The 17,504-nt window shown below is 39.7% G+C and overlaps 1 protein-coding gene across 4 annotated transcripts in view; it reads right to left on the reverse strand.

Annotated features, from left to right (window-relative positions):
- LOC111862405 (glutamine and serine-rich protein 1) overlaps window positions 1-11,396 on the reverse strand; it is a 20,107-nt gene extending 8,711 nt beyond the window's left edge. For 3 of the 4 annotated variants that reach the window (XM_023847766.1, XM_023847770.1, XM_023847768.1), the window contains exons 1-3: window positions 11,314-11,396; window positions 10,889-11,008; window positions 1,258-1,578 (exon numbers count right to left, since the gene is read on the reverse strand). In XM_023847766.1, the coding sequence (XP_023703534.1) occupies window positions 1,258-1,578; window positions 10,889-10,993 (426 nt within the window). In that variant the 5' untranslated portion in view covers window positions 10,994-11,008; window positions 11,314-11,396. Of the gene's footprint in view, window positions 1-1,257; window positions 1,579-10,888; window positions 11,009-11,099; window positions 11,165-11,313 lie in introns of those variants that run through there. The other variant, XM_023847767.2, reaches the window with a different exon arrangement.
- Between the last annotated feature and the right edge of the window lie 6,108 nt (window positions 11,397-17,504).

A 17,504-nucleotide genomic window follows, 5' to 3' on the forward strand; every position in this document is an offset into this window, starting at 1 on the left:
AATGCAGTCTTCTGGGATTTGGCACCGTGTATATGTGGTGTTAACCGACGTTTCGGAGGAACGTATCGCCCCCATCTTCAGGGTTGAAGAAAAAGTATAAGTAAATCTGCAAGCGACAACACCGTGAGACACGATAAAGCAGACTGCTTTATCGTGTCTCACGGTGTTGTCGCTTGCAGATGTACTTATACTTTTTCTTCAACCCTGAAGATGGGGGCGATACGTTCCTCCGAAACGTCGGTTAACACCACATATACACGGTGCCAAATCCCAGAAGACTGCATTCTTCATGTATACAATTTTCAGCTTTACCCCAAAATATTACAATCATCATTTGATAACAGTAGTCAAATCCATGAAAACACCTTACTTGAAACTTCATGTACAATGAAAGTGGACTCCAGTCAGAACAGACCATTATGCAAACATAACAGTCCTTGGGACCTGAGGCTCTCAATGCAGGGAAAATTAATTACAGCCAGGTGCCAATGTTTTGGAGGAACACAATACCTCCATCTTCAAGGCAGAAATATTTTTATGTGACTATTCATATTTACCACACTGTGTAGCAACACATGCCAGAAGACTGTAACCCCCAGCTGAGGCCATTTAAACTAAACCTGCTGGCAGCTATCACATCAAGTCTCAAAGAATATTCTTACTGCCCTATTTCAATATCACTGTAATGCATTCAAATGAAAATTTTCATAAAAGTAGCAATATATAAAAACAAACAGGTATTTTCTTTCTCAGTGAAAAATAATGAACAGAACAGCAGACAAATTTTGGAAGTTACACTATGGTATTCTAATTTTTCACAGAAGAAGCAAAACAGCTGTTATAAAAATATTAAAATTATTTTTACAGTGCATCTTCTATGAGACAAGTGAGGACAAAAGAACATTTGCCAGGTATGAACTGAAAACTTACAGGTGACATTCACAGATTACATGAAAATTCTTCCCTTAGGTTTTCTCAGATGTTTCTCAATATGGGGGATGCTTGCACACTTTACATTTGAGCTCCTTATTCTCACAGAATTTAAACAAGATCAGTGGTGTACTCTCTTCGAACAGAAGGCTTTTTTTCTTTCATTGCTGATAAAAATTACTCCATTAAGTGATCAAATTTTAACAATTAGGTCTTCTTCATGACTAATAACAAATACAAAATATCCCCATAAATCAAGTTGGTCTAACGATTCACAGCTTCACAAAAAAAAAAATGTAAATAAATACTAATCCTGTCAATGCTCACAGTGAATTCTTTCTCAGTTGGCGTGGGAAGAGTTGGTGCACCCGTGGTTGACGTAGCCTCACAACTGACAATGCTGTCAGTGGGTTTCCCCTTTGGTTTGGCAGGTGGGGCTGATGTGGAAGTAACTTGCTGAACCTTCTTGGGTCTCCCTCTTCCACCTTTTGCTGGTGATTTCGACTTTTTGGCACGGGGCTTTTCGCCTTCTGACTCATCAGAACCTTCATCCTCCTCTTCCTCTTCACTCGTACTTGGTTCTGCTAGGCGAGGCTTCTTGGTAGCTGTCGAGTTCCTTAAGCGACGTGACTGTCGCCTTCCCGTACCCTAGAGAAATGATGGTCAGAAATCACTTTGCATGCAGTTCCAAAATACACAACAAGTCACACAAGAAATGTTTAGTCTAAGCTCGGAACTGACTGCCCATGGCAGACATTAGAGACATGCTGTGTGAATGTATTTCCTACTAATCATGGGACCAAATTCAGATAGCCAAATAACACTTGTTTGTCCACAGTAAACAAATATAAAACCCCATTCAAGAATCTGAAAGCAGACATTCACCTTCACATTATCCCTAACTACAAAACAAACACTTTCTTCAAGAGGTCAACCATTCTTTTATGGTGTGGTGTTCTGAGTTGACACAATGCAGGTGAGTACTGTTTTGGAAAAACATGCTCCCTTCGTCCTGTCCTGAAGACGGAGACAATCTGTTCCTCCGAAACCCTGGTATCCACCCACCAGTCTACACAGTGCCATAACCAAGATAACACCATGAATCTTTATGTATGTGAGAGCCTCAAGTCTCATATCACTTGTTATGGAGTCAGGATAGTCCAGTTGGTATAGCGATGGGTAACATGCTTGGATGGCCAGGGTTCAATTCCAAGCAGGGGTAAGATTTTTATCTTCTCAGTAGTATCCAGATTGGCTCTGAGGCCGCACCATCCTCCTGTCCCTGGGGTGAAATGCCAGTGTTAAGCTGACTACTCACCTCCATCTAGTGCCAAGGTCAAGATTGTGAAGTTATATTTCAATCCCCCCCCCCTTCATCTTCATAGCATAGGGCTTAATTAATTAAACATATGGACAAATTTACTTTTTAGCTCATTATCATTTCATCATCTGTTTTTAAAGGCACGCACACACACACACACACACACACACACATATATATAATATAGGGCTTCATAACATTGAAAAAGATCTGATATTCACTGATGATGCATCTACTGATTTAGACATGTAAATTCCTTCTGACACTATGACACCTTCCTTCCCATGAATTCTGTACTGAATCAGATCTGCTACATACAATCCACAGGCCTTAGCCATCCTACACATCGCCTGAAATTTTATCGACAAGGTGGGCTTGCACCTTGGGAAACTTTCTTCTGGATTTTCTTAGACACTTCCTACCACTCAAAACTTCACATAATTCATATAACCCACTCTATAACAATGTGATACAGTAACAAATATTTCTGTGATTTGTAACTTCAGTATGTTCACAATCATGGATAACACAGGCAATAGTGAAAGTCTCACTCAGCAAACCTGCAAATACATGTGGATAGTTGTGAGTACCAAAGAGAGCTACAAAGTAGCATATCACAAAACCATGGAGGAAGCGTGGTGTACAGTTCTGTTCAGGGGAATGTTCTGAAAATTACCATTCAAAAATAAATTATTTGGAGTTATCCTGTAAAGGAAACTTCCATGATCTGAAAAGCTGACTGTATTTACAACATATAAATTACTTTACCTCTACTTGTACCAGCTTCAAGATCTATAAACTAACCGCTGATAGTGTATTTTCTGCAAGATGCTTGTGCAAAGTATATATTATGGCGTTCAGATTTCATATTTTTATGTAAAATAATATGAAGTTACCATTTTTTTTACCTTCACTTATAACCCTGCCGCAGAGGATTTAATAATTTAAATATCTCTTGAACTGGAGGTGTGACATTAAGGGATTCATCTCTGGCTCATCCCAAAGTCAGGAAGTTTGAAGTTTATTAAGTTGACAATCTGAATATGTCCATCCTCCCAAATACAACTCATGCTGCTGGTCTGCCCACCCTATCAAACAACTCTTTGCACATTTCCTACTCCACACCGTAAGATGCTGAATTATGAAGATATGTGATAGTCCACAACCTGACCAAACACTGGTTCTGGTTAATGTTCAAGTCTTTTGCCAAAAAGCATAGAAGTGGTAAAACAAGAGTGACCACTATATACAGACTGTGAGAAGTTCAGTTCATTAACACAACAAGCAGATACGATAAATATCTGGTTGGTACAGCATCATACTGCTTATCAAAATAAGTTAAGTTATTTACACACAGAACACTTTTTTTGATGACAAGTTCAACATGGAAAGGGAGGGTGTAAGACTTATCACTAAAATACCCAGATATAGAAGAGCCTTCAGCCTGAATGCCTGAAACTACTGAATGGGTAATAAACAAGGTCAATCAGATCCTCAAAACATTTGTTCAGTGACACATTTCAGCCATAGGCAATGACTGCCTGCTTCATTAGAACTCTACACACTGTCCGATTTCATCTGTACAACACACACCTCATTCAGGAATTGAATGACGATGCAGACAAATGAATGAAGTTTTGCAGATACATTTCTTTAAGTATGAGATCTTTATTCAGACATCATTGTTCATCTGTCAATGGACGACAAAGTCAACATAATAAAATTCTGATTATATTAGGTATAATGAAAAATACTGATATCACAAACGTTAAAACAAAGAAAAGAAAATTATTAATATTTATATCAAGAATGTTACTGCATAAATACCCCAAAAGGAAATAAAAAAGCCACTTTCATTTCATTTTTGTCAGCAAGTAAAACTTCAAATGACGATCCATGCAGAATCCTCACGATATCCACCAATAGTTCACTTCAGGTGCAGGCATGACTCGACCTTACATTCTGGAGATGTCAGAACAAACTGTGACATCAGCCCAGTACAGAATTAGCTTAAAACCTTCTTAAATCTGTAATACAGACTTTGCTGTGCTATGCAGCTATAAAAAACAAGAACTTGTGTGTAACATCTCTGCAACATCCACCAGCACAGCCCATCACACTAGCTACCAAGATGCTCAACTGTTCTTTGGGAGTGAATCTACACAGGCACATGTAAGATTTGAGGCTTTCACGGCGGTGACTATGAAGAAAGCAGTCTTCTGGGATTTGGCACCGTGTATATGTGGTGTTAACCGACGTTTCGGAGGAACGTATCGCCCCCATCTTCAGGGTTGAAGAAGTATAGGTAAATCTGCAAGCGACAACACCGTGAGACACGGTCCTCCGAAACGTCGGTTAACACCACATATACACGGTGCCAAATCCCAGAAGACTGCTTTCTACACAGGCACAGTTCTCCAATCTGAATCAACTCAAGACCAGACACTCACACTACACCACAAGAGATGTTTCGATAAATGATGGGTGACATTATAAGGCATTTGCAAGAGCATCACACTCAACGTCCATATTCAAATTACACTGCAAGGAAACAGGGGACACTGGGTTCACACAGTGGATTCTGCTTCAGAGGGTTCAGAGTATGATCTTTCATCAGATCTGTGTGTGGATGAATTTGTTCACAGGCTGAAACCTAAAATGTGAACAATATCAGGCCCTCCTGTTGTGGTTCAGGATCCACTGACCATTATTCTCTTGATCCTGTCATTGGTGCTAACTGAAACTGTCCTATGAATGCATCACCTCAGAAATGGATTATACACTGCAGCCCAGGTGTGTAATGGACAAGACTGATCATATGTAAATGCATTACAAACATACAAGATTTATGGACAAATAAAAAAGTCTTCTCTGCTCCACCCTGTATAATTATTCCATTAACACCGCTGCCTTCAGTTATGGTACCTTCATTTTAGTCAGAAACTAAATTCATATGTGATGCTGAATTTCACACAATTTACCATGGAACATCAAGTCACATATGTTGTATGGGCACACTGGTGAAAATGGGCACTTACTGAAGTTTATTATATTCTGGTTTAGTAGTGGTGTAAAACACACACACTGCACCAAATATGTAGGTCATACTGAAGGTCATGAGCAACTTTTTTTTGCATGCAACCTGGGAACAGCAGACTTAAGATAGTATAGTGGTAGGTGGAACCAGCTGTTGTGTTAACCTTGAGTGTCTTATGACATCAATAGCTTGCATCATGTGACCAGTATCACTCCTAACAAAATGGCCGACAACGATGTCGTTTCACCAGCGTGCTGTCATCAAATTTCTTGTGAAAGAGAAAATCCCTGCTGCAGAAATTCACCAGAGACTTCAGCGTGCTTATGGAAGTGTGTGCATGGGTGCGAGCAGTGCTCAAAGATGGGTGAAACATTTTAAAGATGGGAACACCAGCATCGAAGATGAGCCTCGGAGTGGTCGTCCTCAAACAGCCTCAACTGAACGCAACAAGGAAAGAGTGGATGAGATCATTCAAGATGACAGGCTTGTGACTGTGGACACAACAGCCCGAAAACTTGGAATAGGGCACAGTGCAGTACAGGAGATGATTGAAAGCTTGGGCTATAGGAAAGTTTGTGCTCGTTGGGTCCCGCGGTTACTGACCGAAGACCACAAAGGTCAGCAAAAGGCCATCACCTCAGAACTGCTGCAGAGATATCGACATGAAGGCAATGATTTTTTTCTCTGTATTGTGACAGGTGACGAAAGCTGGTTTCACCATTTCGAGCCTGGAACGAAATGGCAGAGTATGGAATGGCACCATTTGCATTCTCCACCAAAAAAGAAGGCAAAGACAGTGCCATCAGCTGCGAAGGTGATGGACACAGTCTTCTGGGATGCAGAGGGTTTATTCTGGCCGAATTCCTGGAACCTGGGCAAACCATCAATGCTGCTCGTTATGTCCAGACGCTGCACAAGCTCCGTCGTGCATTGCACGATAAATGTCCAGGACGAAACATCATCATCCTGCATGACAATGCTCGCCCCCACACTGCTCGCCTCATACTGGAAGCAATTGCAAAGATGGGGTGGGAAGTTCTTCCACACCCCTCCTATAGCCCTGATCTGTCACCCTCCGACTACCATCTTTTCGGATTTGTGAAGGATCAGCTGTGTGGATGTTTTGAGACAAGGGAGGCAATTCAGAAAGCAGTGCGTCAGTGTCTTCGGATGGCTGGAATGGAATTTTACAAAAGGGTAATTTTCAAACTCCCAGAACGCTGGGAGAAATGTGTACAAAGAAGTGGCGATTATGTGGAAAAATAAAGAAAGGTCTGTAGATTGAGGTCGTGTATTTGGTTTGTCAATAATAAAGCATGTTACTTTACAAAAAACTGTTGCTCATGACTTTGAGTACGACCCCCGTAATTCTTCTGCCAACACTATACACATTACTAGGTTTGAGGTTCCCACAATAGGTACACTAAATTCCAGAGCAGGTAAAATTACAATTATCAGGCAACCCTATGGCCCTAGATGTAGCAACCTTTATTGTATCTGCTGTGATGTGATGCCATACTTTGGTCGAAGATTATCAATATTTGTGAGATGCTAATTTCCCCCGAAACACTGGTAAACTTTCACCAGCTGACACAGCATCACATCTCAGAAGACCTGTCTTATTCATAACAAGTACTAAATATTTCATGTCCTACACGGTTTCTACACAATTTATCACTTTTTTAAAAAAACCTGTCTAATAAAAACGGGTTATCACTTTATTTAAATGCTACCTATGAATCAAGCTGCATAAACATGACCACAGTACTGGTAATGGAACAGCTGTAAACCATCAAATATAAATTAATATTCCACTTTAGGTGAGAGTATAGAAGCCTATTTCCTAGTCTTCTTCCAAGTTTTTTTTGCATATGCTGATATTAAATAACACAGCCCTCACTTCACAAAAAGTTGTGGTACAAAATGTTGCTCATACTAACTTTTATGACACACAAATACCTAGTTTGGATTGTCATCCCAATACAAATTTACTCTCCTGAATCCCTTCCAAACAAAAGTGAACACAGGCAACCAAAAACGGAAACAAATGAATACTGTTGATCAGTGACTTCAGCTTGCACTCTGTTCTGGTGAGCATCTTGTGTAAGTCCTTGTTTTTTAAAAATTTCAACAAAACAAAATACATGTTAATCATAAAATGACAGAATTCTAATACCCCTGCACCAGCTGTTTAAAAATTTCCCAACAGTTGTGGTATCTATCTCAGATGTGGTTTTCACCCACCTAAGAAAACTGGGCTTCTTGGGGCTAATGGTCAAAAGTGCTCAAATGCCATCAAAATCTTGTGCTATATCACAACACAATACACACTGTAAGAAATGGCGTTGTAATGTGTAATTCACATACATTTCTTAATACACAGTGATTCAAGAACTGATATTGGTACGTTTAGCTGTTCAGTGATTTCTACAGGTCATATCTGGGTGGCTATCGACTTCCTTGATCATTTCCTCCTTTGCAAATTCTTTACGTTTTATTCCTGTCACTGTAGCAAAATTCTGAAAGTCTATGAATGTCACCTACCTTTGCCTCCATACATTCCCTGTACACAATACCAACTGTGTTAATACAGGAGGAAAACCTGGTAAAATAATGCAGGAAAATCAACTGAAAGTACCATCTCCTTCCAGTTCTCCATTACAAGGTTTCTGATATAATGCAGGTCCACTGTTCTGCTGTCTAAAACATTCAGCCACTTTTCAACCGTGTGTTGAATGTTACACCTTTGATCTCTTTACATTCTTTGATAATTCTAGTAATTTGCATGTATGTTCCCTTATGCACTGTTCACTCATCATAGCTGGCAGTAAAATGGATAAGAATGGGTCACCCATTTGATTTCTGTGTATTCTTCTACTCTGCACACCTTACCAAGGATCTCCTCAATGCCCAACCTAAATGCATTGTGCATACGTTTTGCTCCTCACCAATCCACAAACTAAAGCCAACATAAAACTCATTTCTATCTTAGCTGACCTGAGTACAACTTTGCAACACTGTGGATTAACTAACTTCATGGAGCTGAGCCCTTCTTGAGAAGCCATCCATTGTGCAACTACTCAAGAACTTCCCAATATTTTATGGAACCCAAAGGTACATTACCACGTTCACAAGAGCCCTCCACTGGTCCCTATCCTGAGCTAGATCAGTCCAGTACATACCTTCCTTCCTTCCCCTTGGCGCCACAGCTCAAGGTGAGCTTTGGCGTCCTGAACAACCTGCCTCCATTCTTCTCTATTTAGTCCATACCACCCCATCCTACCTCTCTAAAATTCATTCTAATACTGCCCACCCTCCTATGTCTCGGCCTTCCTAGATGTCTCTTTCCTTCTGGCTTTCCCCCCCAAGATCCTATATGCATTCCACTCCTGCCCGTTTGTGCTACACAGCCTGCCAATCTCATCCTCCTTAACTTGATCATTCGAATTATATTTGATACAGTGGATTAGTAACCGTAAATAAAATTAAAATTCTGATAGGTCAGAACAGTTATGTCAGGATTAGTGTAGTGTAAATGAAACCCTAATTCTGAAACAGTGTCTTCCCCATCACTGTCAACCTTACTAAAATCCTCAGAAAGTTCCCAGCAAAATAAACATCTATCTATCGAGGGTTCCTAATATGATACACTGGTGGACTGCAGTCAGGGGCCCACCACATTAACAATCAACCTCTGCTATGCTTTGCAATATTTTTCCATCACCCACATTGGTGGCCGTACACAGCCACAACAGCACTCAACTTGACAGAAGAGTTCACAAACCACTCATTCCTGAATATCCAACTGAGGAACCATACATACCTCTCCTGATTAACATGAGCAACTTCTAAAAGTAAGCCTGTATTTTAATTTTATTTTTGAATAAGTTTTAAAATTCTTACACTTAATTACCACAATATTCCTAAACTTTTATTATCATGTACTGGTATGTTATGTCTACACTGTTTACTCTCATTAAAAACCTTGGTAAATGTCCACTTTACATAGACACCATGCAACATCTGCAATTTCCCCTTCCACTGTGCTTCAATTGACCTATGATTGATGATGTCACAGAGTAAAACTATGCAGGCACATCTTTAAGGCTTTGTCCCCCATGATATAACATTACATCCAACAGCAACTGCTGCATTTCTATTTACACCTGGATTTTTTTTTAAAAACAATGCCAAGCTTCACAGCATCACTAAGTTAGTTTGTTATTCTTTTGAAACTAGAAGCACCTGGGGGTTGGGGGACACCTCCATGGAATAGAGGTCCTATAATCCTCCACAAACAAATTTTTGGATGAGATTCCAATGTCCTACACTGGAAAACAGTTGTTAACCCTGTTGGACTCCAGCTTCTCACAGCAGTGACTACAAAGAGAACAGTTTTCTGTGTTGTAACATCCTGCAGTCTGGAGAAGGCCTGCTTCTTATAGTTTCTTACCTAATTCACTCTTCAACATTTGAGATGGAGGCAGTAGAGTTTTTCAAACATTGGGCTTTCTCCAAACTATACAGCATTACAACCCAGAGTTCCTGCCCTTCAATGGGTTGTTTCCTTTTTATTATAATGTTTATAATCTTTGCAGTGCCTTACATTCCAGCTTAACTCTACTCTGTTTTATCCCTTACCACTAAGCAGCAATGACCCATGGTCCCATGCAACAATGTGTCAATAAGCAGACCAGGCACCACAAGTCATGGTGTACAACAGGGGGACTTCATAGCAGCTCTTTTAACGTGTGCAATTTGCTCATGTATAACTGGATTGGAGAAGCTGGATTCTTTTGGAATGTTGTGCTTGGGCAGCTAACAAAAACCTTATTATCAGGAATGTACGGAAGAGCACTGGGTTCCAACAGTCACATCTCAACAGTGAGGTGATCCTCCTTATGTACTTCTGACCTCTGGAACTTGCTCAATACTTTGTGCAGCACAAACGTCCAGTGGCCTCACCAGTATATGGACTGGTACAATTTCTGCATAGATATTTGCATTCACATTGTGAGAAGCAAACGAAAACTTACCAGCTTCTTGTGCCTCTCTTATGCCAAATTTCAGCTTCAAAATCCTACTTAACAGACGCACTGTGAACTCTCTTTCCCTCCTACCACAACCTCCTATCAGGCACGTTACCTGCTTAGCTGTACTCTGGGACATCATTGTCCCACCTCAGCTAAACTGAAGGGTAAACCTATGTGAACAGAGGATAGGGACAAGACACTGCACAAAATTTTACCAAATATATTTGTGTAACTTTTAATGTTCATTTTCCATTAAATCCTAAACTCAGAAAACGAATGAAAGGGCCTTAGGCGGACATTCCTTATCAATATACGTCTAAAATTGTTACTTGAGACAACAAACAAATTCGAGCAGACTTTTACTGTTCCCATGAATTCAAATAATTTCTCTCAATATTTCACGAATCACTTATGGCCGAATACTTTTTAGTAATTTCCACAGGCATTAATGTATAAAATACAGCATTTCTACCACTACACAAAAACGAGTGACAAACAAAAACACGTGACACGTATATTTTACAAAGCAGTTTCATCAATCATCAAAACTAGGTTAGTTAAACATACTTCTCCACACCCCGGAGTCCAGTCATCGTCGGAACCCTGCAGTTCCTCAGGCTCGTCTACCGAAAATTCATTTTCAGATTCATCCCCTGCGTACTTCTTCTTCATGGTTACCTTCTGAACCTATTACATATAATATTGCATTATTCGGTTATAAAATCAACTATTTTTCTAAAAAAATCGTATATACTACGGTCCTTTGCAATTATCTCACCAATCACGTTGCACAAACCGGCTATGGCAGCGATCAGGTTAGGTACGCCATAACCAGCCTCCAGTTGCGTTCAACACACCCTAATTAAAACTATATTAAGTTATCTCAGTGTATTAAGATTACCTTTTAATGTGAAAACTTTACACTTAAACTACATAAATATAACGAATTTATCAAGTTCTTTGTTAAAGAAACGCAAGAAATGTATGCTTACCTCTCCAAGGGCGCCCAAACAACGAGTACGTTCAACAATTATGAAAAAGAGACGGAGTCACCAGTACACAGGAAGTTAGCCAGTCAATTGGGGTGCATTCTATAGCATACGACTGTGCATTCGCCACGTAAACTAAATATTTAAGGAAATTTGCTTTATACTGGATATTAAAGTTAAACAATTTGAGTCGAGGAATTAAAAAAAATGTCACAACAGAGTGATCATGCCTCATATGTGTCGAAAAATGTTGACGCTATAGATAGGAGCTTTCCGCGCCCCCGCGCAAATTCAATATTTGAAAACATGTTCGATGCATGTCACTATACAGTGCTACTAAGTCTGTTTAATATTCGTAAAATCTTAAGGGATTTACAAAGCCTTCTACAATGCTATTGTAGTTTCACCTGAAATTTTAAACAATTTCATTCGCGTTTGGCGTCGTAGTGTTCATATTTAAATTACTTCTTCTAGAAGTCATGTGTTGCCATTTTTCGGATGATATACACGTCTGTAAATCGTAAAAAGAAAGAAAATATATATTTGCAACGTTTCTCATCAACATTTAAACTGTAGGCTGATCCCTTCTGTCACAGTGAATTGGATTCATTTATTATTGTGGCATGTCCACTGAAAGCCGAAATAGTTTAATCAGAAGAGACGTCAATTACTAGGTCATGACACAAGATACAGACGCAACAATGTAATACGTCGTGTCATACAAAGTAACCAGCAGCTGATGAGACGCTGCATGTCCATTTCATTCAACAGGGAATAGCAGCTTTCAATTTGTAGACTACATCATAATTCTTTCTAGCGTGTTCGATCTCTTCCGCAATATCTTCCACTGTGCCAGGGCGGTGTGTATTTTTTTTTTTGCGTATGTATGTAGCAAATCCGAAATCTTCTTTGTTGTATTTTATGCTTCTTGTGTACTCTTGATATCTGACATGAAAGGGTACTCTATGATTTATGGAGATCCAAATCCAGTACCAGTATTAGTATTTGTTGGTTTTGAGTATTTTGTTAAATGAAGGTTAATTACCGACTGTATCTACTGTTTTAAACACCACTTTCACTTTTCAGTTTTTCAAATAGTCTTGTGATAGCGCAGATGTTAATTCCCCTGGCATGTAAACAGTTCAATCTGTATTCCCAACAGAGCGGACAAAATATGTACATTGTAAAATGAGACACCGGCCAAATAATTAATGTCAAATATATTATATATATTATCTATATTATCTATACCACCAGCCTCCAAGCAGTTTACTATATGTATACACGTCTAGAATATACCATTATATCAGAGAGAATATAACAAGATTGCAACAACTGACTTCATGATATGCAATATCATATGAAGAGTATTTAACCCTATTTTATTCCATAACTTTCGTTTAATAATAAGTTTGTAATTCATTGAATTTTATACCTTGTATTTTATAATGTAACAGTTATCAAGTATCCAGTTTTACTATCACAATGAAATTGCAGTTCAATAGTGTGTGAATATAGTAATCATGTTTTGCCTGACGATGCCTTTAAAAGCCGAAACATGTAGCTAAGAATTGTATATAATAACACAACAGGATGCATGAAGTGAAAATTATATATTTATCTATTATTTTATTTATGTATTTGCTACATCAACTGGAGGCAAAAGTTTTATATTAGTATATAATACGACGAGTTGCTCCGATAAGGATCCATATCGGTATTTCAATGACTATTCGTATTCCTGTGTATAACTGCCTGATAATGGTCTTATACGACCGAAACATGAAGCAGCAATAAAGATCAAATTAAAACTGAGTATTTGTTGTGTCTGACAGTAGGCATAATTTATATATATACCAAAACAGGATGCAACCAATGAAGATGTGAAACTGCTTCACAATACAGTAGAAATTGTGCTAATGACGATTCTGAACTGAAATGCAACAGTTACAGTAATTTATTGGTGAACTTTGCTGCATCATGTTAATACTCAATTCAAAACGAAAGCGACGCAAAAAAATTAAATTATAATGATTGCTACAAAAAAAAAAGTAGAAGTATCGCTGTAACAGACCGTCGAGTCCCATAGGATTGTGAGACGTCGAGGCTCCCACATTTTCCAGACAATCGTCTCACACATGACAGTGAGGTTGTCAGCGTTATGCGCCGGCCGTACTTTACCTCTATGAAGATTCCTGACACTCGTTTCTGTTAGAGGCTGAGTCAGGACCATAGTGCGGCAGGAAGGATTAGGACAATTGAAAAAATCCAACGACCTCATTAGTAATCGAACTTGTGACCTTCCAGCTTGTAGCACAGTGCCTCAACCATTTAAGCTACCGCGTGCCCCAATGGTCACTATATGACAGGCCTATATGTGTTTGGATAGGATGCTTTAAATGAGTACCAGGAATCTTCCTGAGGGTACAAGGAGGTTGACCGGCGCTTAAGGATGACAACCTCACCGCCATCTGAGAGCCTATTGTCTAGAAAATGTGGTAGTGTCGACGCCTCACAAACTTATGGACCTCCACGGCCTGTTCCAGAGTAAGCTATTAATAACAATTGTTTGGACAGCAGCGCGTTGTTGGCGACAAATGTAACGAGTTCTAGTAAATGGGGGGGGGTCTAGGAGAATGGAGGGCGTTGCATTTCTCTCCAGCTACAGTAGACCTTCACTGGACCGCTGACTGCTGACTCGCAAGTAACTGATGATATTCCCTCCGTCTTTCTTTACCCTTACCCTTTTATTTCTGTTGGTGTGATGTGGTATGTTAGGAAGGTAGGAGGTCAGGTATTGGGACGCCAGTAAGGACAGAAGAAGGGTGCTTATAATTAGAAGTGGTGCCTCCTTGCTAAGGGTTATTCGAAGATAGCTGGCTTTGCTCAGGAGTCGGTACGTCGGAGATATTATGCCGGCGTCCTCACAGGCCTTCCTCCAGCAAGCAGAAGGCCACTGATGATACACACTACTCACCAATACTAGAAGACAGTAGCAGGTGTAAAGTTGTCACCTATGCTTAACTAATTAAGCACTACGTTATGTAAGTGTATGGGGGGTCCGGGACAGGGCAGATGGCATAGAGACTGACTACGAACTGGACGGCTGAGGGGTCAGAGTTCGAGTTCCGGTAGGGTCAAGGGTTTTCTCTTTTCCACGTCGTCCAAACCGGCTCTGGGTCCCACCCAGCCTCCTATTCAATGGGTACCGGGGACTTTTCCCCGGGGGTAAAGCGGCAGGGGCGTGAAGCTGACCACTCACCTCCAGTTAGTGTCAAGGTCAAGAAAACGTGGATCTATACATCCACTCTCCCAAACTAGACTGCAGTTTGCACTCAAAATAATTATTTATTAAACACTGAAGTGGTGCACACAGAGATTTAGTCTGCTACTAATATTCAGTATTATTTCACTTTAATATTATAGTCTCTAATTATCTGTGAGTTGCTCTAAATTCTGTCAAGTACCTTGGAATGGTCCGAAAAGCATTTCGGTGTGTATAATTTAAATTCAACCGTAGTGACGCAGGCTCGCCGATCAGAGTGGCTGCGGGGTCTATGGGAAGGACTGTCTTCGCTGGCTCGAACTCTGGTTAGTGGGTTCGAATCCCACTAAAAGCATGGATGTCTGTGTGCGTTTATTCTGTGTTTGTGTATATTCAACGGCCTTGCGACAGGCTGATCCCACGTCCAAAGAGTCCTACCGACTATGTATAGGATTAAGAAACTGAAAAAGCTGCCAAGGCCCAACGAAAGGACTGTAGAGCCATAGATAGAGGGACAGACGCAGGTTCTCCTTCCGTAGAGTTCAAAACCAAAAACCAATTTTCCCTCGGAACTGAACTCTCCTGCAACAGAGGTTCACCTTCCGGGAAAGTTCCATCCACCAAACATCCCTCATTGGCTTAGTTAAGCTTAGTTTAAGTTTCCTAAATCTACGTCTCCCAAACAATTATATGTGTTTAGCGACTTTGGATCCTAAAGCCCAAACGGTGTCTTTGACAGCGCTCTAATCTGTGATAGTCATAGTGTGGGTCTCCAGCACCCCTCCTTTTGACTTATTACTAGGGACCGGATTTTAATTAAAATACATATTTCTTTCTTGCAACCAGAAAGTATTCTCGTTTAGATATATGTATGAATTACTTAATTTCTTAAAATTTGGAGATGGTCTGACGGTGCATATAAATGCATATTTTGGCTGTTTTATAAATAAGCATTATATTTTTGAAGATCTCTATTTATACTGCATATTTCCTTTTTAACTGTTTATCATATATATATTTTAACTTTATGTTCAAATATTCAATCATGGTCATGTGTATACAATTTTTCTTTTCTGTATTAGAATATGTTGCATATTTGACTCAACATTTCGTCATGATTCATGTTTCTGATGCAATAACTAAAACGGGACTTCCCCAATACCTCTACTCGTAACTTGCCTCATCCGCGTACCATCAAACTGGCCGCGAAGAGATTAGTCGGAAGCGTTCACATGTAGCAGCTATCAACGTAATACTATTCAACCGACAAGGAACTTCACTTATTTATTTCCGAAGTCTCCATGAGGTTCGTTACGCTTCTTCATTTGAAGCTGGGGCCATTCACATTAGTGGTGACTAGTCTGTAATTAAGTTTGTTTAGCTTTCTGTAGTCATGTCAAAAGTAAAGTAAGTCAGAAAACTAAATTACAGCTGTATCAGCGTGAGTTCGAAAGAGAGATGATAAGTACGGATAACGAAATTCTTTATTGCCGAGCGTGTGAGAAAACAGTTGGTTGTGAAAAACGCTTTCAAGTGCGTCACTAATATACACAAAGAGAATACTAAAATTAAATCCACGAAAAGTGCTCCTGTACAAAAATTACTTAGAGAATTTTCTAATAATAGTTTTTCACAGGTTTCCTTTGATTTATGCGAAGCCTTTTTAACGGTAGATATTCCGCTGTGGAAACTAACCAGTCCTACTCTGAGAAACTTCATAGAGAAGTATACAAAGTGCGAAGTGTCGGATGAACCTACTGTGCACAAAAATTACGTGAAGCAGTGTTACGATCTTACAATTGAAAGCATTAGAGATAAGATTCAAGATAATTTTGTGTGGGTATCAATCAAAGAAACACAAGATTGTGAGGGACGGTTTATTGCAAATTGTATAGTTGGATCCCTTAATAAGAATGAGCAATCTACCTCATATATTCTTGTGGTAGAGCAATTTGAAACCACAAATAGCTCCGCAGTTTCCGAATTTTTTATCAATTCCATGAATTTACTATGGCCGAATGGCATTCAGTATGAGCGCGTATTGCTCTTTGTGACTAATGCCGCAAGTTATATGATGAAAGCCGGTACTGCTCTTTAAGTTATATTTCCAAATATGACACATTTGACTTGCCTTGCCCATGGGTTGCACCGTGTTGCAGAAACAATTCGTGCTAATTTTCCGCTTGTTGACAAGTTCGTGTCTTCTGTGAAGAAGGTATTTGTTAAAGCGCCATACAGAAAAGAGGCCTTTAAAGCAGTAGCACCAAGCGTTCCACTTCCGCCAGAACCAATTTTAATGCGCTAGGGCACGTGGCTGTGTGCAGCGAGTGATTATACCGAACATTAGAAACAGTTAGGAATGTCGTGAATACATTGGATCCCAAAAGGTCAGCATCAATTTAAATTGCCCAAGATGTACCAAAAACACGCAGAACTAGAAACTAATCTTTCCTATATATATATCTGCTCACTTCTCTCATCTTCCATCCGCCATTTCCTCACTGGAGGCAAGCAATAGCAATACTACTTTGTATCAGTCACTAAGTGTGTTCAGAACCACTGTTTCCAAATTGAATTCGGTTCCTGGAAGAGTTGGTGAAGTGGTAAAGGAAAAAGTACACAGCATTCTTTAAAAAATTCCAGGATATGAACAAATTTGTGAAACTGAAGAAATTTTAGCCGTTAAGCGTACTGAACTGCCAAGTAACAAATCACTAACAGTGGAGCAAATAGCGGCTTTTGTAGATGCGCCCCTAAGTTCCTGTGAGGTGGAAAGAAGTTTTACTCGCTATAAGGATATCTTACGAGACAATAGGAGGCGACTAACTATGGAAAACCTAAAACATTTAGTAATTGTGAACTGCAACAGAAGAGAAGTTGAAAGTTCGGAGAGCTAAATGTGAGTACCATTGGTTTTTTAAATTTGTAA

Source organism: Cryptotermes secundus, unplaced genomic scaffold (assembly GCF_002891405.2).
Source record: "Cryptotermes secundus unplaced genomic scaffold, Csec_1.0 scaffold715, whole genome shotgun sequence".
In the NCBI taxonomy this organism is placed as follows: domain Eukaryota; kingdom Metazoa; phylum Arthropoda; class Insecta; order Blattodea; family Kalotermitidae; genus Cryptotermes; species Cryptotermes secundus.